This window comes from Thermobia domestica, chromosome 10, assembly GCF_964235325.1.
Source record: "Thermobia domestica chromosome 10, izTheDome1.hap1.1, whole genome shotgun sequence".
Taxonomy (NCBI): Eukaryota; Metazoa; Arthropoda; class Insecta; order Zygentoma; family Lepismatidae; genus Thermobia; species Thermobia domestica.
The window spans coordinates 223,196,822-223,221,986 of NC_137463.1; the positions used below are offsets into that span (position 1 = coordinate 223,196,822).

The following is a 25,165-nucleotide window of genomic DNA, read 5'->3' on the forward strand; positions in this document are numbered from 1 at the left end:
TCATAATTAAAAATTCTATTCTAAAGCAACAGGTTGTTAATTCGTTCTACACATATGCCTATCCCGATATAATTCCAAACACATTCTGATTTACAATTATTATGATAAGACTGTAAGAATATGTCAAAGAGGCTACTCTAAGATTATTTGACAATCTAATACTAATTAGTTTGGTATATTATCTTCTGCTTAAAGTTAAAGTATGTACTGCAAATCCAAAATCAAGCTTTACCACTTGAAGAAAAAATGGAATAGGAGAACTACTGTGTGATATCAGTCTGGGAGCGTTTGGTTTGGTTGGTCAAAATGATCGCTAAGGTGAGTTCTTGCTCATGATGACAACTAATCTAGTTGCCTCGCTGCTGAGGGGCCTACTTTAGCACTTAAACCGTATGGCCCATCTATGAGACAGGAAGGTGATTTTTCCATGGTGTGGCAACTTTGAAGGCGCTAGAAACCTGCCTTGCACAGTACCTTTTTCTCCCATTCATCCTCCACATCTGGGTATTTCTAAGACTCAGTACCAGCATGACATCTTTACGTAGTAGTTGAATTGTTGAGAGTTAGTCCGCCTGACAGGTAGAGCATACGGGAAATGTTACTCTTTTTGGCCGGTCTCTGTGACGGAGTATACGGTTAAGATTATATATTTTTTTTAATCTGGTGTTTGTGTTTTTTATGAAATATGTTTCTATGAATCTTTTTGCAATTGAGAGGCCTTGTACTAGTCGTGGAGATATTGCTCGTCCAACCGATAGTGACTTTGATGCATGTATTCGTCGTTTACTGGCAGAAGAAAGTTATGTTTTTAATGAAAGATTTAAGCGAGTTTGACGATACGGACTCAGACCCGGATTACCATTCTAACGATAGGAGTGATGCAGAAGTACCAGGAGGAAGAGTCGGAGGATGAGGAGGAAGGTAATTCAAAATGAGAAAATGTTCAAGACCTGACAAGATTGAGAGCGCCTGACCCAGTACAAATTGACATTCCCCAGCAAATTATGTAGTCAAGGATGGTTACACATGGTCTTCTCAAGAGACTCCTAGGAACCGTAGGACTTTGCAGCATAAGATAAATAGAGGTAGATTTACTTGTTTGTCTACTCAGGCTCAAGTGCTCGGAAAAATCCTTGAAAACATGAGGTGTCGTCCTTAATTTTCACAGATTCCGGTAGAAATAAAAGCTGTTATTGGTATCTTACTTGTTTCTTTACTTATTTCATAACATAACTGAATGAAGTTATTGTTTGAAATGGGGGCTGGCCATCGACATGTTAACGTAAATGACAGTAACTTCATTCCCTTACGTTGTGGATCCAGATAAATGACAACGTTGCATTCTCATTTAACATTGGGCGGATAAAGAGTGTACAGCCCAAACGGATAATCCGATTTAAAAACAATCCTTCACTTTAGATTGAAAACATCATATTTGGAGACGTTTCTTCTATTATATTTTGTGGTAACTCTGATAATAACAGAATTAACCTACTTCAGGGAACTTTTGAGACAGGTGTTTCATAACCACATTGACAACGTTTGGCAGGTGATTCCTGATAACAAGATAAGACGAAAAGTATAGACCAACCTGGGTGCACAAATGCTCCCTTTCGGAGTAAAAGGCTGCCGAAAACATTAACTTTAAAGGTCCATAGTTCCGAAACTATTGGACCTACAGTAGTTGGGTCAAGACTTTATTTAGGAACGAGCATGTGTCCTATCAAAAATATCCACGTTTCAGAATTCTACGGTACTTTCGTAACAATTTTTATAGGGCTGGTTTCTGAATATTTCAAATTATAAGACGTATCCGAACTCCCTCTCCAAAAAGTGTTGTGTGAGTAGCTTAGGATTCTGAAGCATGTGTTTCTGGATAGCCCACATATTAGTTCTTACGTGAGGCCTGGATCCGACTACGGTAGGTTCCATAGTTTCGGAGCTATGTGCCTTTAAAGTTCATTTTTTCATGTTTTCGGTAGCCTATAACTCCGAAAGGAAACATTTGTGCACCCAACTTGGTATATACGTTTCTTCTTATCTTGATGTCAGGAATCACCTCCCAAAAGTTGTCGGTGTTAGTTTGGAACACCCTGTATACATCAGTGTAAGTGTAAAATATCTTGTTGGCTTTTTAAGGTGTTCTAGAAAAGTAGAAATTATTCCAAAGATGTTCTTAACTATATATGTATGGGTGATCGTCTGAGAGACGGGACATACGGTTAAGAGTTGGATAATAATTCATACAGTTTAAGTGATAGTGTAAACCCAACTGAAGTCCCTGGAATTAATAGAAGTGCTTTTAAGATTTATAATTTCGGGGTGAAGCGAACAAATTGCATATTGTTAATATAAGGTCAGATTTATATTTTTAAAAGAAAAAATATTAACTCGAGTACATCATAAAGAAAAGGAGAAACTTTGTTAAAATGTTGTTTATAAACAGGACATCTTTTCTCATGGTGGTACATGATGGAAGTATGTTTTATTTTTAACAGTGTTTTTCAAAAAACACCGACATTCTTTGGGAGGTGATTCCAGACACCATGATAAAACGAAAAGTATAGGTACTTGAAGTACTCATCAACTACCTCTATAAAAATGTTGCGGAAGTACAACATAATTCTGACACATGGATATTTGGTTGGTTGATATTTGGTTCGTGTTATTAAGCGAAATGTTGACCTGACTACGGTAGGTCCCATAGTATTGGAACTATGGGCCTTCAAATGTCATTTTTTTCATGTTTTCGGTAGCATATAACTCCGAAAGGAAGCATTTGTGCACCCAAGTTGGTCTATACTTTTGGTCTTATCTTGGTGTCAGGAATCACCTCCCAAACGTTGTCGGTGAAGTTTCGAAACACCCTTTATTTCACTTAATACTGAATAACTGTTTGGATAATTAATTAGATTTTCATTAGCCACCGAGTCGCCTTTTGGTGCCGCATGAATGCTAATGTTATGTCTTTATAATGTATTTTTTTAGTAAATAATAAACCTTCATAAATATGATTACCATCTACATGATTTTACTTGATTTTTATAAGTAAACAGCTTGAACTAGTAACTAACAAAATTTGTCCCAAAATATTCATGGTGTACCTATACATTGTAGTTAAAGTATCGTTCTTTCAGAGGTATCAGATGGGATCCAAACCAAGAGGATATGCATTAATAATTAACAACATAATTTTCGATGACAAGAAGAATAATAGAAAAGATGCGAAACAGGACCATACAAAATTTAAGGAACTTTGCGAAGGTCTAGGTTTTGAACCAATTGTAAAAATCAATCGCACCGCTAAGGTAAGATAAACACTATATACCTCTAATTTAATTTATTCTAATCCTTTCTTTTAGATATTCAATCGTGAAGGTTAACAAAGTTGGCAAAGCATGACTGATGTTTTAACCCCAGGTACGTAGAAAAGAATGAAGTGTATTTGCCCTTTGACATGGCAAATTTCTAAGAGCGTAGTTAAATTCGTGTTACTCACGATTTATATCATGTGATTTAAGAGTATTCTTGTATTCATCAGTGCATCTGCAAGTTATTGATAAAATAAATAAGATAAATGATTTAATAAAATACATTGGAACTACATATACTAATCTTAGCTGTTTCGATTTGGTATCTAATTCTGTTTATTTATGAATTTGGAGACGAAGAATTTTGAAACCCCTGAAGCACAAAAAAAAAACTGAATAATAAATCCGAACGTAAGCTAGAAACTGGAAGTTCTTATACATCATCACGACCCCAAATAAATAATCTGGTGTAGTAGTTATCGAAGTTCAATAAGTGAGATCACCTACTACAATATTCAGTTAGAGATAATTACTACCTAAAAATTCTAAATCACTCAGCGCATACAATATGAATTTTCCAGTGCTTTCAAAAGTCTTGGCACAACTTGTAAATTTTGTTTGGTTAGTCATCTGTTCTGCTAGAAATAAATGTTTCTCCACATGTCAAATTCGTGATCACTTCCAGCATTCTCGTCATTTTTCAAATGTGTGTAAAACCAAAATTTCGTTGCAATGATGTATCTTGCACTGGGGGAAAATATCATGAAACCAATATGGTAAATACAGAAGAAAAACACATTTAAAATCGGGTAAAGAATCTGAAGAGGGAAGTATTTCAGCAAGTTGTATACAGTCAACAGAATACAAGTTTGAAATGTTTGAGAAATTCTAGCAGGTTTGAAATCCATATTAGAGACACGGAAATTTAAACTACGAAAAGACAATATCTTTCGTAGGTATTAATTCCGAAGTTGGTCTTCCGCTTGGTTTCCGACAAAAAGCGTAGTAACACCTTGTCGTTTTACTATATGGTTCGACAGTAGAAGTAGTAGTAGTAGTAGTAGTAGGGAAAGGAGGAGTAGAAACGGGATAGAAGGCCCGCAGAGGTCGGTTGGGTTCTATTCTCCACATAAAATGGGCAAATTAAATACTTATCCATTTTTCTGCTTATTTAACAATCTTTGAATCCGTATAGTAAAACTGACTGTAACAGTTACAAAAATCTTAAAACCATCAACTTTTAGGACCGCTTTGAATGTGTATAATGGAGTGGGATAGAATAGAGTAGAGTAAAGTAGGAATAAGTATGGTAGAGTAGGGTTGGGTTAGCTTAGGATTAGGGAAGTTTGGATCCATTTGATAAAATTAATGGAGTGTAATTTCTCGTCTCTGCGTAAAGATACGAAACAGAGCATCACTGTACAAATGCAGCCATGTTCAGGATTGAAATGATGGTCACTTTCCCACAATCCAACCATGCAATAACCTTGGCGAAGTAGTTCCCTCCGCTTGCCAAATAGTTCCACATGTGTAACTGTTTATACAGGGTGACTGCTATTCGATGCATTCCTTGCAAGGTCATATTCTACAAGTACTTTGAAACATTTTCACTTATATGAACCGGGGGTCGCAAATGAATAGTTTCTGAGTAATTTTCAAATTTGTGATTTCTGCGAAATTTGGCGGCTAACAAGAGTGCGCGAGAAAGTTTTACCCTGACCCACTTTCTTCTAATGTAACAAAAATTTTTAATTGAATCAAAACATTTTCGAGGAATAATAATAATAATAAAATCATGTTGACATTTGAGAATCAATATTACTAATAACAGACTGACATTGGACCAACATCAGTGTACGGAATCAATTTTTTTATACAACTACTTAAAAGGTGATTGGTGGGCTAAAACTTTTCAAGCTTACTGTACCTTATTTTGCCTTGTGTCTTTACACAGTGACTCCGGCGGCAGGATTTACATACATTTTATCTACCTGCACTCTAAGCACGGAGGATCTTCACTTTGCTATGTCTTTTTTTTATATTTTCATCACAGACATAATTTGACACAAGGAAAGTAATATATATAAACACGTATAAACTTAACCTACACCTAACCTAATCTACTCTAACCTAATTTAATCTAAACTAACTTAACCTACTACAAAAGAAAAATTTGTCACTCATATAACATTCCTAGCCTCCACATCACACCTGAGTTGCAGAGACGGAAGTAATGTCAACATTACGGATCAGACCGAATAAATTAATATATATCAAACTTCGGTATCCGGTATCGAACTTCGGATTAAACATTTTAGTTATATTCTTTTGGCACAGGATTGGATAATGTTCATGAGCTATCCGAAAGAAATTCTGTTGCCAGAAGATACTGTGATATGCACCCACAAACTATACCTGCACCAGGTTTTCAATATAAATATGATATATAATTGGGAATCTTAAATATTTTCATTCGGATTTACTGCTAACAAGTCAAAATAGGTTTTATATTTTTTATGTACGTATTTTTCCTATTGAATTACATATCGGAATGTTAGTAAATAATACTGGGAGGAGGCTTATGCTCACAAGGCACGCAAGCCTGTCTATTACGACAATCAAATAAAACTGTTTAAAACCTCTTCCGCCGACTCATCCGGGTACGACCCGTGTTCATATGAGAGATGGATTTGACCGCAGTCCCTAGAGAAACAGAATTTTCGTTTTAGAACTGCATGTTAATACCATACACGAACACTATGCACGTACAAACCATCACTCTAATCCAAACAAAATTTTGAGGTTAAAAGCACAATTAAGCACAGATTTTTGTTTCCGTGTGGAGAGGTAAAGTACAACAGCCTAAAGTTTTAATATAATGATTACCTTTACTACCGACTTCTTCGTACATCTTCACATCACATTTGACTAGGCAGAGAACAGGAAAGGCTTTTACCTTAAATTCTTGAAGAGGTCTTCAATCTAGAACCCCCAGTACTGTGCAATTCAAAAATTTTAACTAGAATCGTCCATTTTCAAGCCTATCCTCGACAGCCACTATACAGCGATGCTAATTTGTTTAACTGTTCACTTCATCTCCGAAAATTTTGAAATTACACTACTGATTTTAAGCCATCATACTAATCGGGAATAAAAGATTACACTATAAGTAAGGTGATACGTTTGTTATGACTAACATTTCGACAAAGACAAATACAATCCATTAAATGAAAACTAGAATTTTCTGATATTAAAATATACACTTGCTAACCGCATAGAAACTAGTTTGTGAGAAGGCAACACTTTTAAAATAGTTGATAATTATATGGAGTATTCCTTCACTGTTATCACTGTCAATAGTAAGCATCTGAAGATTGTGATCTGAAGTAGGGAAACAGTAATTTTATCACCATCACAAGCTTAAACCTTTTAATACAAACGCATGGAATTATATACCTCTATAATCGGAAACACACTTAATTGTTTGCATACTTCCACAAAACATACAAACACCAAATTTTGCATACTTATTCGTCATGGGATGTGAGTAATGGGAAAATTCCGATATCACGAAAAAGGCGACATTTTCCATGTAAATAAAGTGTCGAAATTTTTCGCCGTTTCGAAATGCTGGTTTTTAGAGTAGTTCCGCACACCATAGAAACGTCATATTTTGTCAGGCAATGAAGCTAGGAACATAGTTTATGATAGAAAAAAGAGCATTAAAATTCGTTTTCGTTTCGCGGCGCAAATCGAAAAAATATGAAATTTGTAATGGCTGTATGTAGGACGTTGAAATTTCGAGGTGATGTTTATTCTGATGCGTAGTTTGCGAATCCGCCCTTAAACTTGAAAGAAATAGTCATGTTCGGTGTAAGAAAGTGCTAGGAATGTTATAAGGGGGCGTCTAATTCTACACAACTTGTAGATATGGTGGAATCACGAAATTGCGTTCAAGTGTGTAGATTACAGCGCATGTGAGGGGAAAAATCCGCCATGTTGGAAAAGTCGCCATCTTCGATTCAAAATGGCGGCTCAAAAATTTGTAACCATGAAAATTGTAAGTTGTGCTCTTGGTAGGTAAGCCAGGTTTCGCTATGTTATTAAGAACGTAGTTCAGTTTAAGCGAAGAAACAAATCATTCGAGAAGTCGCCATCTTGAATGCAAAATTTCCATATTTTTGAATTGCCTTCATTTGGACTCTTATGTGGTATATTGAGGAGAACAAAACAAACAAAATTCAACGTTGTTAGTTAGCTCCGCGGTAAAGTGTCTGCTTTCTGAGTAGCAGGTCTGGGTTCGATTCCCCGCCGAACCTTGTTTTATCTTACGTTTTTTTCTTATCACGTTGCTTCGTTTTATCAAAATAGTTTCTGTTGGCATTGCGTGAACAAAATATTTTCGTTATTACAGACATAGACGGAAAGGATATATTTATACGCTAACTGTTGAGATGGTCTCGAAGCTAGGCAGTATGTTCGTGTAAAGTTTCGAAACGATACTGAAGTATTTAAAATCAAACATATGTAGCTTTGGAAATGGAGCATCGCCAGTGTCTCTATCGGAAGCAATGTTCGGGGGAGGGGAGTATTACCCCGGGGGCACTGCTGATAACATTCTATTTGTTATTGTATTATAAACGTATTATTTTGAACTCGCCAGGGGCGCTCTGAGGAGGCAGTGTCCCCCAAAAAGAGTCTGAAAGAAACATTGGGCATCATTTTCACGATATAGTGTCCATACAAGACAACAATACATTTTGTCTCGCGACAACAGTGTCTGCTTGAAACCGGAAACGATTGCAAAATATCTCTCTCCCCTTTTATGTTCCTTGCTAAGATATATGCGTATACCAAATTTGAAGTGAATATCACAAATGGAAAGTATAAAATATTAATTTTAAGGAAATACACACACACAGGGACGTACGCAGGGGGTGGGTCATGGGGGCCCGGACCACTCCCGAAATTTCAACTTTTGAGTAAATTTAGCCTAATTTTTGAGACAAGTTTAGGAATTTCAATATAAAATACACTGATATTGAGTTTGGCCCCTCCCGAAATAAATTCCTGCGTACGCTACTGCGCACACACGCTCATACACGCACACACACACACAAATGGGCACCTTTTGAAAATTGTCTCGTCGGCAGCGTACATAATTTTAATATATAAGATAATGTGGAAAAGTGCCGCTTTCGATTTAATAGTTTTAGTTGCGGGTCCGGTTGGAATGAAATGCCGTATATAATAAAGGCAAGCTTATTTTCAATCACCTATGCTATAAAAATAAACTTTCAAAGAAAGAAAAAGTGAGAGAAAAACTCGTTGGCATTCGAACCCAGGTCTTTTGCACAGTAGGCTCACGTCGTTCCCCTACACTACTCAATTCCTTAGATTTTGGACTTCCTACTTACTGTTCACATAGTACTGGTACGTAGCGGGCCCGCGTCCGTGGAATTACACCTCTAAAATCGGAATTGTAATCGTGTTATATATGTGTTTTTTAGGATGATTAAGGAAATGATTTCTTGTTATTTGATTGTAATAAGAAATTAGAAGGAAACGATTCTAATACAATGTTCTACTAAAGTGTAGAAAGTGGTGTTGTTTAAGTTGCTATAAACAAATTTTTTAAAAGCCTCCAATAATATTCATCTTCTAAATTACCTAGTAAATAATCGTCTTCATTGAAAATATAAGAGTAAAAATACTGGAAGACTGTATGTAATTGTCCAGTATAAATAATCGTTTCAACAAGTCCTGCTGCCCAATAATTACTTTTGTACCAAAGGACAGCATTGTAATAAGTTGTACTACGTTACTGTGCAAAAACTGGTGTTCAATCAAATGTTATGATCTAATGTTTAAAAAGCCTTAACAAAATTTATATTTGTAAATTACGAACAAATTTAGTCTTCATAAAAATACAAGACGAGCGATACAGGTAGACTGCAAGAAATTGTCCAGTAAATATGAAATATTTCAAAAAGTCTTGCTGCAGGTAATATGTACTACTATGCCGAAGGGTTCCATTATAAGGGACTTTTCTATATTACAGTGCAAAAGCAATGTTCTCTCAAATGTTACCAAGAAATGTTTACAAAGCCTCCCACGATAATCATATTTGTAAATCACCTACAAATTCTATCTTCATTGAAAATACATGAATAAATATACAGGGAGACTGCAGGAATTTGTGCAGTATATATGAAACTTTTCAATAAATCTTGCTGAGGTAATATGTACCAAATTTCACAAAATTAAATCCCCACGTTAAGCGGGTTTGCATATCCAGGCTCCTAACTATGAAAACATTTACGCTCACTCCAACCTCAATCATTTCACGAATTCAACCTGTTTTACGTATGTTATTAGGACATAATATCAATTGTGATTTATTCTAAAAACACTTTTATACATTCCAAGAGCTGTAACGTCCAAATATTTACTGAGAACTCATAGTCGTATCGGAATAAACAAAAGCGAGTACGGAACAGTAAACTGCTTTCACAAAAGGCAAAAGAACATGTGCAAAGGCATACAAAACGGTCGAGTGGTTTGCGTCGATACACTATCAATCACATGTTTGTGTGTTCAAACCCGGTAGTAAGTTGTTTCTTTTTTAAGTGTCTTCCTATTTTCATCCGGAGGCTGAAAATATTTCTTTGAGTAACTCATTGAAAACTTCTTTTGTTTCAAATTCGATTAGAACGGAACATTATATGAATTGCGAATCTTAAATCCATAGCTAAAAAAAAATGAAGTATACTCACTACTCCATTATCCTCTGATTTGTAACGAAAAACTATTTATAAACAGTGGTGACTTCAGAAAATTATCCTCGGGGGAAATTTTAATATGCGGGTGGAGGGCAAACATTGGTAGTCCACATTGAGCACGATCGAATATATGGTCCTGAAGGCGGAAATTTCTTAGCTCGAAAGGGGTCTCAAATTCTCCGTCAAATCACGTCCTGAAAGTATCATTGCTTAAAAGCTTTTCGTAGCAAATATAATATTACACTTGTTTCTCGTTCTACATTTAGAATTGGTAAAATCATAACTTACAGAGGAATATAATAAAAGCATAAAAATTACAATACCAATCATGTATAAGTTATCCTGTAAGTTACCAACTTTGGATCAGATTAAAACTCAAATATTTGTTTTCGGATTGCACTTAGAAGTAAGTCCTCTCTATATAATCCTGATTGGAGAGCCATGTATAACTCTAATTAATTATTCAATATTTATACAAATATTTTTTTTATTTTACTATTTTTACTATTCAATATTATATACACTTCATTTCCAAAATCAAAATCTCGAAAATGTATATTGTACGAGGGCAGATTCGGAAATAAATGATTATTTATCATATATATTGGTCTCTATTCGAAATTCTATTTAATCGAATCCGACAAGAACACAGACAGAAACATTGAGAACAGGTGAAAAAAAGAGAGAAAAAGGTGCTGTACCCGGCGGAGACTCGAACTTAGTTCGAATAGTGCTTTATAAGCCGAACGCCTTAGACCACTTTTTTTTTAATTACTTTTATTTACATTATTTTCGAGTTACAGTGAAAAAGTTACATAATTTACAATTGTAATTACTTGCACAGAAAAATGTGTAGAAGGAAAACCGTTACATTATAATTACACAGAGTGACCATAGAAGAGATAATGAAGGTAATTGGCAAATAGTGTTTTCTTCCTTGGTGGGGGAAAGTTACCATATTTTAGACGCAGGAAGTCCTTGTACGTGTGATGTGCTTGAGGAGAACGAGGAGCCAGAATATATTCAATGGTGTTTGCACTAAGCCAAACGACAGAATGATGTTTCTGTTGTGGAAAGTGTTTAAAAGCAGGTAACGTAAGCATTTCAACAGTGATACAGTCAGAGCTGATTTTACACAGATATTGAATCATTTCACAATACATTTTCCAAACTGGTTTTGATCTGTTGCAAAGCGTGAGACGATGTTCCAACGTATCCACTTTTCCGCAGAGATTACATCGATTGTCGTCTGTAATCTGGAGATGATGTCGTTTTCCCTTAGTGTCTATGATGTTGTTAACAACCCTGTACCATAACGATCGAGCTGAGGTTGATAGAAAATGCAAGGAAATGTTCCTCCATATCTGCGTCCAATTCGTATTAGGTAAGTTGAAAGTTATGCGATGACAGTGGCTGTTTTGTTGTTGTAATAGCAACGTATACAGAAGTTTGACACTTTTAAAAATAGGTTGGGTGCCACTGGCAGACAAGTAAAAGTAAGTACATATAACGTCCGTAAAATACCAAAAGTCGGGAGGAATGAGAGGCAAACACACAGGTAATGTTCCATCATTGGTATCAACTAGAGATGAAAGTAATGTACTGCTGAGTTGGTCTCCAATTCCTTGTATATTTTGGAAGCCTCTATGGTAGAATAAAGCTTTTATTTTACTTTCAACATGTATCAAGTTCAGTCCTCCTTCATGATAGGGCAAACAGGTAGCTGGATAGCGCACTCGAAAAATCATACCTGCCCCCAAAAACCAGTTACCGATGCTTGTAAATTTGTGAATATAAAGTTTAGGCATAGGCAAAATTTGACATATGTACCACAGCTTAGAAAAGGCATAAGTGTTCACAAAATACACACGAGATATCAACGAAAGTTGACGATATTGGTGCTGATGTAAAACAGATCTGACCCTGAAGAAAACATCTTCAAAATTTTTAGAAATGCTCTCATGCAAGTTGCAGGAAAAATAAATGCCCAATACTTTGAGAACTGGCACCACTGTTGGGAAATGGTCATATGAATTTGTAGAACCATTCCCTAAGGGCATGAGTTTAGTTTTCGCTCGATTAAGAAGTGCGCCTGAATGATCACAGTACTTTTGAACACAATCTTCAACTAGTTCTAAATCCTGTGGGTCCCGAAGAAATACAGTTACGTCATCAGCAAAACTACATACTTTGACAGAAACAGTGCAGATATGAAGACCCTGGATACGTTGATTGATGCTGTATAGTAAAGGACATATAGAAATTATGAAGAGACTCATACTTAATGGACAGCCTTGCGTGACACTACGTTTTATGGCAATAGGAGTGGTCAGAAACCCGTTGACTTTTAGTTTTGACTGTGCAGCATCATACAAAACTCGAATCCAACGGATAAATAAGTCGTCTACTCCCATATGGTGCAACAAAGACCACAAATAATTGTGATTTACACGATCAAATGCCTGGTTGAAATCTAAGGCAAGCAAGGCATGACTAGTATTGTGAGACTGGTAATTCGCAATAACATCACGCAGAGTTTGTAGCACGTGGTAAATTTTCTTATCACCTCCTCGGGCATACTGAAATGGTCCAGCAAGAATTTCAGTAAATGGAAGGAGTCTATTGTTCAAACAACGAGCAAGTAATTTGTAATCGCAATTGAGAAGAGTTATGGGTCGATAGTGAGTAACATTTGTAGGATGTGCTTGTTTGGGTATAAACACTGTAACACCAGGAGTACGATACAGTTTCTGTGGATTGTCGCTGAAATATTCGTTAACTAGAGAAGTTAGTAACTCACCAACGAGGGGAAAAAATTTAATATACCATTCTGCAGGTATTCCATCTAGTCCTGGAGATTTTCCTTTAGGAGCTGCCATGACTGCTTGTTGTACATCTTCAATAGTAAATGGGCGCACTAGAAATTGTCGTGCTGTATAATCAAGAACACAAGACGGTGGTGTGAAAGATTCCTCAGGCATTGTATTAACTTCAGAAAGACCATAAAGGTTCTTGTAATACAACAAAAATGCACTTTTAATGGAGGCAAGATCTTCATGAAGTTGCCCTTCCTCATCACGAATGTGATGGATCCATTTGCCTTGGCCTCGTTTCATTTCACGAAGTACATGATATAATGATGGTTCTTCATCAGCATCTACTAAGGGAACCTTGCTTCTAATCTTGAGTCCACCTACACGTCGGCGATTCAAATTTAAAAGCAATGCTTGATAACGTTTAACCTGAGGTAACATGGACAAATCAGAAACAGCAGCACATCGAGCTTCTCGTAAGCATCTGTTATAAAAGTAAAGCAATTTGTGAAGATCGCGAGACTTTTCGGAGGAGTACCAACGGCAGAAACTCGCAAATCGTGGTTTGAAGTAAGTATGCCACCACTCTGTAACAGTGGGAAAATATTTCCTCTGCCTAAGCCAGTATTGCCATTTTGATTGAAATTCAGCACAAAAGTGTTCGTCTTCCAATAACGATATATTTAACTGCCAGTAACCTCTACCTCGTTCAACAGTTAGATTATTTAAAGAAAAAGTTACAACATAAGCAGAGTGATCAGAAAAGGAAGTATGCATAATTTCAACTTGTTTAATACACGGCACCATTGGTGGGGAGACATATATACGGTCAAGGCGTGATGCACTTTGATAGGATAGGTACGTATAATCACGAGCCTGTGGCCTCAGACATATCCATGTATCTTGTAAATGAAGTCCAGTCACTAATTCCTGGAGGGCATGACTGAAATTAAAGCCTGGGGTTTGATCTTCAGGCCGTAAAACGCAATTATAATCCCCTGCCATAATTAATCTATCAACATTAGGTCCTAATGTAAGTGCTACATCCTGGGAAAAGAAGGAATTTCGATCGGCTCGAGCATGTGAGCCACTCGGAGCATAAAGGTTGACAAGATTGATATCTCCTAGTTTACCACTTAGTATGCGACCAGACGGGTGACACACAGGAGAAGAGAAACGAGTGGAAGATCTGAAAGCAATTGCTGTACCTGTACCACTATTGTTAAAATTATTTTCGACTATGTATGATGGACTTAGATTCAGGTCCGGTACACCAACTTCTTGGAAAAAGCAACATCAATTCCTTCACTTCGTAGAAAATCACAGAGTGCAAATTTCTTGACGGGGCTTTGTAAATTGTTAATATTAATTGTAGCTAGTTTAAGCAACATCACATTGGCAAATACACACAAAGACCAATAAAAAATAAAGTTCTTGAAATAAAATAGCAAAAATAGCATAGCAACTAACATAGGAAGTAATTAAACAAAATTTAGAACATATAAATAGCATAGAGTAAACTTGACCTAATTAATAAAAAAGAAACTAACATAGCTGAACCCAGTGTAAACTTAACCCAATAAAAATACAACTTACAAGAGAAAGAATTACAGCATAGCAGCACCTCCTTTAGACATGCTAGAAATATTTGCGTCAGTTTCAGACTTTTTGAACAACTTTTGACTCAATTCGTTCCTCTTTGTACGTTTGCGACGAGTACGGGTTTCTTCCGTAATTGCACTTAAGTCTGTGATAGGAGAATCAACCTGTATGTCACTAGACTGAGTAGACATGGTGTGATCAGTTGCATTGTTATCAGGCAAGTCATTCCGCTCTTGGGAACCAGGGAAACTGCAAACCTTACCATCACTTTCTGTAGAAGACAACTTATCAGAAGAAACGTTTTGCTCACTAGGTATAGTCGCCATGTCATGTGCAGAATGAGATGGAGGGACTTCCGTTGAAATGTGTACCTGTGGTACGGGAGATAACGGTAGCTGAGGATCATGATCACATTTAACTGGCTCCTCAGTAAGAATACCATTAGATGAATTTATTTGAACTCCTGACGAAAGAGAATTCGTATTGTTTGTCTCACACACGGAACTTGATAGTACTGGAAATTTATTTTCGTCAAAGGTAGGCATACTGGGGTCAGGTGGGCAAGAAACTATATTTGATGCCTTCTTCCTGTTGCGAGATGGAACTAGAATGCTATCAAATTTAGGCATAAGAGTAGCTGAAGGATCACTATTTTTAATTGTAGGAGCCACTTTTCCAGCATAACTGTTAGGATCACTGGGTACGCGAAGAGGACAATTGGAATACATATGTGCACCATTGCACCTCAGACAGGTCCGTATCTGATTAGGGTAGGTTACACAAAACTTTTGCCCTTGAATAACTACAAAAGATGGAATAGGTTTTTTAACTTCCATACGTATTAGCTTACGTCCCGTTCGTATTGGGTACACATGTTCGACAGAATACATTTCATCAGAGATGTTAGATATGACACCATAGTCACTAAGTACTTTTCGAATGTCTGAATCTGCAAGTTCCATTGGAGTACATAACAACTTAACAGTCACAATTTGAACATCAGCCCACGAAACTGGGATTGTGTGTTTTCCATGTGTATCATTATAATACACAGTTCCATCAGAAGTACGCAAAACATTTTCACATAAATCTTCCGTACGAAGTTTCACAAACAAAAATTTACGATAAACGTCCATTTCTATGCTTAATACATCATCAACAGAAAATCGGAAATTATCACTGAGCCACTGATGCAAGGTCAAGCTACTTGGTCGCTCCGAGACACCACCAAAATCATATTTTAAGGTATTTACCCTTTTTAACGACATGATGTATTCAACTAAATCAGTCACGAAGACAAACACAACAAGAAAAGAAAAAAAAGGCAGCAAACTTGATAGCTAAGGAAAGCAACGCTGAAGGTAAACACGTCAAGGCTTCTAGCACAGAGCGAAGACACGTCTACACACTTCAACAACCAAACACAGTATGCCATGTATAACTCTAATTAATTATTCAATATTTATAGAAATATTTTTTTTATTTTACTATTTTTACTATTCAATATTATATACACTTCATTTCCAAAATAAAAATCTCGAAAATGTATATTGTACGAGGGCAGATTCGGAAATAAATGATTATTTATCATATATATTGGTCTCTATTCAAAATTCTATTTAATCGAATCCGACAAGAACACAGACAGAAACATTGAGAACAGGTGAAAAAAAGAGAGAAAAAGGTGCTGTACCCGGCGGAGACTCGAACTTAGTTCGAATAGTGCTTTATAAGCCGAACGCCTTAGACCACTCGGCTATGGTAACAACTAGTGATTGTAGCAAAGGCTTCGAGTAGTAGTTCTTATTACAGAAGAACGTTTTCTATTGCCTAAAATTTAAACCTAATTTACTTTGATATAATATATCTATTAATTTGTTTCATGAACACGTTTTCGTTACTTTGATGAATGATGTATGTTGTTGATATAGATTCTATTACACGTTCTTTCGTAAATATTATAGAAAGTATCAGGGTTATTTATGATTTTTCATGGAAATTGACTGGCGCATGCGCAGTACACAGACAGTTCAATTGGAAGGCGAGAAAGGAAACGCTAACACACTGTTAGAATGTTTCATCGCTATGAAGTATAAAGAACAGCTAAAATGAATTTTACTCTTGTCATTGCGTAAAGAATCACCAGGTTAATGTTTGTCCAAGTTCTCACTGATCAACTGGACTCGTGAAAAATAATTAATATTGTCATTACTCACAATATGAAGAATAAAGAACGTAAATTACACCACATTGTTCTCGAATTCGAACCTAGCTAAGGAAGGGACAATAAACAAAATGTGATTTATTCATTCGAATTGAGATAATTCAATGAAACTAGAAATTACACAATCAAAAGGAAAAACATCGTTAAAAAGGCAATAATACTTTTATCCGAGATTTAAAATAAAGTTATTAACTGAAATGAAAGTAATATTGGGCATGATATAGAGTTAGAAAAAAAAGTAAATGTATTCTTAGAAACGTTCGAAGTAAATTCACAAATACTTTTTGAAGATATACCGTACTACTCTTCCTTAACGTTTTAACGAACTAATAAGTAAACGAGCAAAGGAAAAGAATGAAGAACGAAAGTATTGCTCTTGAAAAAATAAAATAAATAAATGAAACTTAAATAAATGTTTACACAAAAAATAACACACTAGTACTTCGTGTAATCACCTCCAGAGTCAATAACTTCTTGAAGTCTGGAGGGGATACTAGATACAAGTCTCGAGCAATACGACGGTGTGTCACGAAAATGTTGCCACAATTCCATAACATGATTTTGAAGAAACGTTTGGTCTCTGTCTTCACGTCTCTCTTCCCATTCTTGCACCATGTAGGCCCAGAGATGTTCAATTGGGTTCAAATCTGGGGATAGAGGGGCCACTCAATACAAATTAACTCTGGATGTTCACTTAGCCACTCTCGTGTTTGCCGGGAAGTGTGAACAGCACTGTTGTCATGCATAAATATATATTCTTCCTGTTCGGGGAAGTTTCTTTCTAAGGACGGTAACAACGTATTTTCGAGGATATTAATGTAAACACTGCTGTTCATTCTCTCAGGCACCGCAACCAAATCTCCAGGACCAGCAGCCGTCATGTATCCCCAAAAGTGTGCTGATATTCGTCCTGAATAAGGTTCTGATAATATTTTGTTCAGCATACCTGGTTCCGCGCGGTCTATACAATATAACTCTGCCTTGTTGGTTAGACTTGAAAACCTTCTCGTCGGTCCAGATGACTAAGTCCCAATATGACTGAGGTTGGGTTATGTTATTCTGTGCCCATTCCATTCGTCTGGCCTTGTGAGTTTCAGTCAGGAGAGTCTTCCTAGCGGGTCTTGAACAGTGTAGACCAGCCCCCAATAATCTTCTTCTTATTGTTTCGTGAGAACAATTATATTCTCTGGCTTTGTCCAAGAGGATTGACGTGTGGCGTAGAGGTCTGTTCATTAATTCTGTAACTAAAGCTTGATCTTGAGCTGCAGTTGTCACTTTTGGCCTTCCACTTCTTGACCGAGACCTGAACCATTCACCACCTTCTTCATGTCGCTGAACCCATTTCTTGACCGTTTTCTTATCACATCCCAGATCTCTAGCAATCTGAGGCACAGTTTGTCCCATTTTTGCTCGGCCTATGATTTCTCCTCTCAGAGCAACAGACAGTTCTCCACAACCTTTAGAGCGAGGCATTTTCAGAACCTGTTAGAAATTTGCGTTCTGGCGTGTATGACAAATGTCGGTAAAGTGCATCTTTCTGTTTCTACTGCGCACGCACCAGTCAGTTTTCATGAAAGATCATAAATAATCCTGACAATTGTTGTAATATTTATGAACGAATACGTAATAGAACCTATATTAACAACATCATTCGTCAAAGTAAAGAATACCGTAAACATAAAACAATTTCAACAGACTATTACAGCAGGCCAAAATAGGCTTAAACTTCAGAGAATACAAAATAAATTTCATACTGTAACAAAAGATTGAACACGAAACACGCTTACTATATTTTCAAGTTGTGACATTAGCCGAGTGGTCTAAGGCATTCGGCTAGAAATTCTGAGACACCATTCAAGAGTAATTCGAATCCCACCACAGTACAATTTGCTTTTACCTCTTCTTGACGTTTCTGTTTGTGATCCTCCCGGAATCTATTAATTATAATTTCGTAATACGCTAAAATATACGTAATATTTGAAATTCTTAACCTCCCATTTTTACATTTTTCAGGCTCAGTTGAGAAGAAAGAGGGAAAATGAAAGTACAAACATTTACAATAATTACTTAGCATTTACTGTCATTGTAATTGTGGATATTTTATTTATGAAAATGTATAATGAACTAAAAATATATTTAGTAGGTCACATGTCTCCATTTTTCGATTCTAACTTGAAAGTTACAGTTTAGGCGGTGACATATCAAAGACCCAGGGGGTTGTAACCCCTCCGATGGAAACTTTTATATTCTATTGAAATAAAAAGTGTTCCAGTTTATAATCTTGGAAAAGCAACAATCACTTGCTTGGAGGACGATTTATTTGTACTACGATTTATCACTTCCAAATGTGTCGAAGATGTGACTGTATATTGTGCATAATCATGCAAGAAATATAACACAACGAAGGGACTTCTTAAACCCTTCACGCCACCCTACGAGGAGGAAGTGCGTCCCGCCGTCCCTCGGTTGGGAACTACTGCTTATGAGGGAAACATTCTAACAGTGTGTTAGCGTTTCCTTTCTCGCCTTCCAATTGAACTGTCTGTGTACTGCGCATGCGCCAGTCAATTTCTATGAAAGATCATAAATAACCCTGATACTTTCTATAATATTTACGAAAGAACGTGTAATAGAATCTATATCAACAACATACATCATTCATCAAAGTAACGAAAACGTGTTCATGAAACAAATTAATAGATATATTATATCAAAGTAAATTAGCTTTAAATTTTACGCAATAGAAAACGTTCTTCTGTAATAAGAACTACTACTCGAAGCCTTTCCTACAATCACTAGGTGTTACCATAGCCGAGTGGTCTAAGGCGTTCGGCTTATAAAGCACTATTCGAACTAAGTTCGAGTCTCCGCCGCGTACAGCACCTTTTTCTCTCTTTTTTTCACCTGTTCTCAATGTTTCTGTCTGTGTTCTTGTCGGATTCGATTAAATAGAACTTCGAATAGAGATCAATATATATGATAAATATATGTGATCATTTATCAATATATATGATCATTTATTTCCGAATCTGCACTCGTACAATATACATTTTCGAGATTTTGATTTTGGAAATGAAGTGTATATAATATTGAATAGTAAAAATTGTAAAATAAAAAAATATTTGTATAAATATTGAATAATTAATTAGAGTTATACATGGCTTCCCAATCAGGATTATATAGAGAGGACTTACTTCTAAGTGCAATCCGAAAACAAATATTTGAGTTTTAATCTGACCCAAAGTTGGTAACTTACAGGATAACTTATACATGATTGGTATTGTAATTTTTATGCTTTTATTATATTCCTCTGTAAGTTATGATTTTACCAATTCTAAATGTAGAACGAGAAACAAGTGTAATATTATATTTGCTACGAAAAGCTTTTAAGCAATGATACTTTCAGGACGTGATTTGACGGAGAATTTGAGACCCCTTTCGAGCTAAGAAATTTCCGCCTTCAGGACCATATATTCGATCGTGCTCAATGTGGACTACCAATGTTTGCCCTCCACCCGCATATTAAAATTTCCCCCGAGGATAATTTTCTGAAGTCACCACTGTTTATAAATAGTTTTTCGTTACAAATCAGAGGATAATGGAGTAGTGAGTATACTTCATTTTTTTTAGCTATGGATTTAAGATTCGCAATTCATATAATGTTCCGTTCTAATCGAATTTGAAACAAAAGAAGTTTTCAATGAGTTACTCAAAGAAGTATTTTCAGCCTCCGGATGAAAATAGGAAGACACTTAAAAAAGAAACAACTTACTACCGGGTTTGAACACACAAACATGTGATTGATAGTGTATCGACGCAAACCACTTTTTTTTCTTCACTTTTTTATTGTTCTTTAAGGATTACAGAGTAATTACATATGGAATACAATATACTATAACAGCAGGAGTATTACATGATTACAGGATGAATATACAAATAATATTTACAGCATTTATACAGTAGAGAAGTGTCACACAGATATCGACAAATAGGTTACAAGAGTGCTAAAATCGTGATTTGATGGAGAGAAGTAGAATTTTACCATGCTATTTTTGAACTTCAAATATATTCAGAAAGTACAATGTCCAGGTAGTTCGCAAATAGCTTTTTCTTTCTAGCGGGCGGAAAGTGTCTGTATTGAGCGCACAAGAAATCTTGATAGTCTGTTACAAAGCGTATTTTTGAGGATTGTAGTATGTATTCAATCGTATGAGCTGCTAACCAGGTAATTGAATTGAGTTTAGTGGTTGGATAAAAGTGAAAGTCCGGTAGAACGAATATGCGAACTGTGGTAAGAGTAGGAACTGTACGGCAGATTTTGCTGACAGCTGTTTGGAATTTGAGCCATATTGTCGCTGCAGACCCACATTGAATTAAGCGATGCACAATATCATCTTCATTACCACATGTGACACAACTAGTAGTGTCACTAAATTTGAGACGGTCCTTTTTGGCATTCGTGGGGAGAAGCTCATTGACAACAGTGTACCAAGTCGATTGAACAGATCGTGGAATGTGACGAGCAAACACATTGCCCCAAATCTGGGACCAATTGTTGTTTGGATGTTTCAGTTCCATACGAGGAGGCTCAAGGTTCAGCTGGTTGAGGAGCAATATATAAAAGCACTTCACTGAAGTTATTGATGCTTGTTGTTCAGCACTCATATAAATATAATCAGCAACCACGTCTCTGAAATACCAGTAGCAACAAGGGATTGAATTAATATGGAGAGGCAAGTTTTTACCTATACGTTCGATACAATCAGCTAAGATACCATGGCTGACCCAATTTACATTGTGTTGAATATTTTCTAATGATCGAAACTTGAATAAGGCAGTAGCTTTACATTCAATATGAACAAGACCCAAACCTCCATGTCCGGTGGGTAGACATGTATATGGGTATTTGACTCTGAAGACGTGACCGTGCCAAAGAAACCAATTTCCAACACTGGTAAGACGTTTCGCAATGTGTGAGGGCATAGGTAGGATCTGAGCTAGATACCATAGTTTGGAAAATGCGAAAACATTTAGAAAATACACTCTGGACCGTAAACTGAGTTGACGGGATCTGTGAAGTGGGAGAACATGTCGCACAGTATTAACTAACTGGTTGTAATTTAACTGTATGGTTTCAGCAAGGAGAGGCGTGAAGGTTATCCCAAGGATTTTTAATTGGTCGACCGTTCGTATTTGTGTGATAAAAGAGTTCTGTACAAGTGGCAGTATTTTAGTCTTTGCACGATTTACCAGTGTGCCAGACATATTCACATAATCTTCAATGCATGCTTCTACAGAATGAAGATCCTCTTGGTCACGTAAGAACACCGTCACATCATCCGCATAACTGCAAACTTTTAATCCATTATTATGAAAAGAAATCACTTGTATATGTGCTGCAATGTGCCAGAGTAGAGGACTAAGGGAAATAATAAAAAGGGTCATGCTCACAGGACAGCCTTGTCGGACACTGCGTTTGATTTTTATGGGCTCACTCAAAAATCCGTTTATTTTAAGTTTTGTTTGTGCTCCATCATAGAGTACACGAATCCATCTGATGAATTTCTCTCCTACGCCAAACTTTTGTAGAAGCGCCCATAAATAGGCATGATTTACTCTATCAAATGCCTGATGGAAATCAATAGATAAAACCGCAGGAGTGCTAGAGGAAGCTTGGCAACTAGCAATTACATCCCGAATCGTTTGCAGAAGATGATAGATTTTCCTATCTCCTACACTTGCAAATTGGTATGGCCCTGCCAAGGATTCCAAATATGGTTGTAGTCTGTTATTCAAGCAGCGGGCCAGAATTTTATAGTCAGAGTTCATTAGTGTGATGGGTCGGTAATCAGTAACTAAAGTCGCAGTATTTACTTTGGGAATAAGGACTGTCACTCCTGGAGATTTATACTTTTGCACAGGCGCATCACTGAAATATTCATTGACTATGTCTGTTAACGTGTCTCCTATCAAAGGGAAGAAGCGTTGGTACCATTCTGCTGGAAGCCCATCTAGACCAGGAGATTTGTTAGAAGGGGCATTCATCACAGCAGATTCTACCTCTTCTTTCGAAATCGGGGTGTCCATCGCTCTAGCTGAATCATAATCGAGCACTGGAGAAAGGTTGTGGAAAATCTGTTGTTGGGTGTTTGCTTCGCCGCAGTCACCAAATAGGGAACTATAGTAGGTGTAAAACGCTGTTTTGATTTCAGAGAAAGAGGAAAATGTGTTCCCTTCGTCATCTTGAATGCGTGCTACTAATTTACTCGCACCACGCTTATACTCCAGTATAACATGATGTAGGGATGGCTCTTCTTCGAGGTCGAATATAGGAGATTTACTTCTGATAAGTACACCTTTCATTCTGTTTCTGGTCATGGTTAAAAGTTTTGCTTTAAATTTATTAACAGTACATAGAAGCGTACGATCAGAAAGTGCTGAATGTTGAGCATCACATAAACATCTGTAATAAAAATTGTACAGGTTACGATCATCTCGACTCTTCTCTGACGAATACCATCTGGAAAAACTAGAAACACGAGGTTTCAGATATTGATGCCACCATTCGCTGAGCGTTCGAAAATGTCGTCGTTGTGTCACCCAATAGTGCCATTTAGCTGTAAAAGCTTCACAGTAATTAGTGTCAGCGAGAAGGGAAGTGTTGAAGTGCCAGTATCCTCTACCACGTTCAATTTTGACATCAGGAATTTTCAAAGATATGGCGTATGCGTGATGATCAGAAAAGATGGTAGGAGTTACTTCTACGTCTATAATCTTTTTAGCTAGGCTGGGAGACAAATAGATACGGTCAATTCTTGAAGCTGAATTATTCCGAACGTAAGTATATCCACGTTCATGTGGACGTTTCAATGGCCAGCTGTCTTGTAAGTGAAACCCTTTAACCAGTTCATTTAAGGTAGGACAGTAGTTAAAACCAGGAGATTGGTCTTCAGGACGGAGTACGGCGTTGAAATCTCCAGCCAGTAAAAAATGGTCAGTGTTTGAGGAGAAGGCAGATGGAACATCATGTACATAAAATTCATTCCTTTCTACACGATGTTGTGATCCGGATGGTGAATACAGATTTACGAGCTTTATGCTTCCTAACGTGCCAGTCATTATTCTGCCGGTTGGGTGAAATATTGCAGGTGTGAAGTTTACGTCACTCTTGACCACTATTGCAGTACCTGTGCCATTGGTGGTGTAATTATTATAAACTGTATAAGCTGCACCGAGATTTAGCCTTTCTAAGCCAACTTCCTGTAGTAGCGCGACATCTATATGCGACTGACTTAGAAAATCACGTAACGAAAATTCTTTCGTAGGTGACTGCAGGTTGTTAATATTGATAGTAGCTATTTTAATAGACATGATGATGAAAAAGAAAAACATTGTAGAAAAATGTAAATCGGTTTGTAAGGACATCATATTTTACACAAGCTAATGAAATCAGGAAGAATCGATATGCTGAATAGAAATATCCTACAAACTGCACTATTACTGGAAACGGAAATGTCATACAACGTTCAATGTTGTCAAGAAATTGACAAACAGGAAACAGACACGAAGCGTATACTGTACACAACTAACCTAAGATTAGAGTACTTACTTTTTATCGGAGGAACATGTAGAAACGCTATGTTCAGACTGTTGATCACTTCTCTGAGAGAGGGCTTTACTCAGTTCTTGTCGTTTGGTGCGTTTACGTTTAGTATGGTCGGGGGAACTGGGTGCACTTCTTACTGTTTCTCGTGGAGACGGGTAGGCCTGCACTTGATCATCTGCTGGAAGACTGAGAACGGGGGAAGACAGAGACGAAGCACTGAGAGTTCCTAAGATTGGTTGAATGGGGGTTGCACTTTCATCGGTAATCATGGTACTGGAATCATCTTCTGGACAAGAGGGTAAGGAAGTAACCATATTTGAAGGGGTGCCAAGTGGAGAGGGAGTTGAACGTTGAGGTTGCGGTTTTGCCTCCGGAATATCACCTGGTTGTTTGTTCAGAGAGGGGCGCTCATCAGCCTCATTATCACATGAAAACGTTTTGTCACGATCAGCAGCACATTGAGACATGAGGGGTGGAAAATCACTGGTATTGTTGATATCAGATGACACAGGTGTTACGGTATTATGCTCACTAACATGGGAAACACAACTTTCGGACACTGAAACCTTTGAAGACACTGCAGGTAAACTTGCTTCACTTCCTCGTGGCAGAATAGGTGGGGCAAGGTTGGAAAATTTCGGAACAAAATCCGGGGGTGATGTCAAATTGGAGGGCTTTGGAACAGATACTCGTCCAGCATAACTCAAGGTACCAGAAACAGCCTGTGGGGGAGGACGGAGTGGACATGCGGAGTGTAGATGTTGGAGAGAATTGCAGCGTAAGCATGTCTTTTGTTGACCGGGATAGGTAACACAATATCTACTGTT

General features: G+C 37.0%; 1 protein-coding gene across 2 annotated transcripts in view; it reads left to right on the plus strand.

Annotated features, from left to right (window-relative positions):
• Positions 1-25,165, plus strand: part of LOC145663012 (caspase-2-like) — a 114,155-nt gene that overhangs the window by 36,792 nt on the left and 52,198 nt on the right. For both annotated transcript variants that reach the window (XM_081729140.1, XM_081729141.1), the window contains exon 5: positions 3,138-3,308. In XM_081729140.1, coding sequence (XP_081585266.1) covers positions 3,138-3,308 — 171 coding nt within the window. The remainder of the gene's footprint in view (positions 1-3,137; positions 3,309-25,165) is intronic.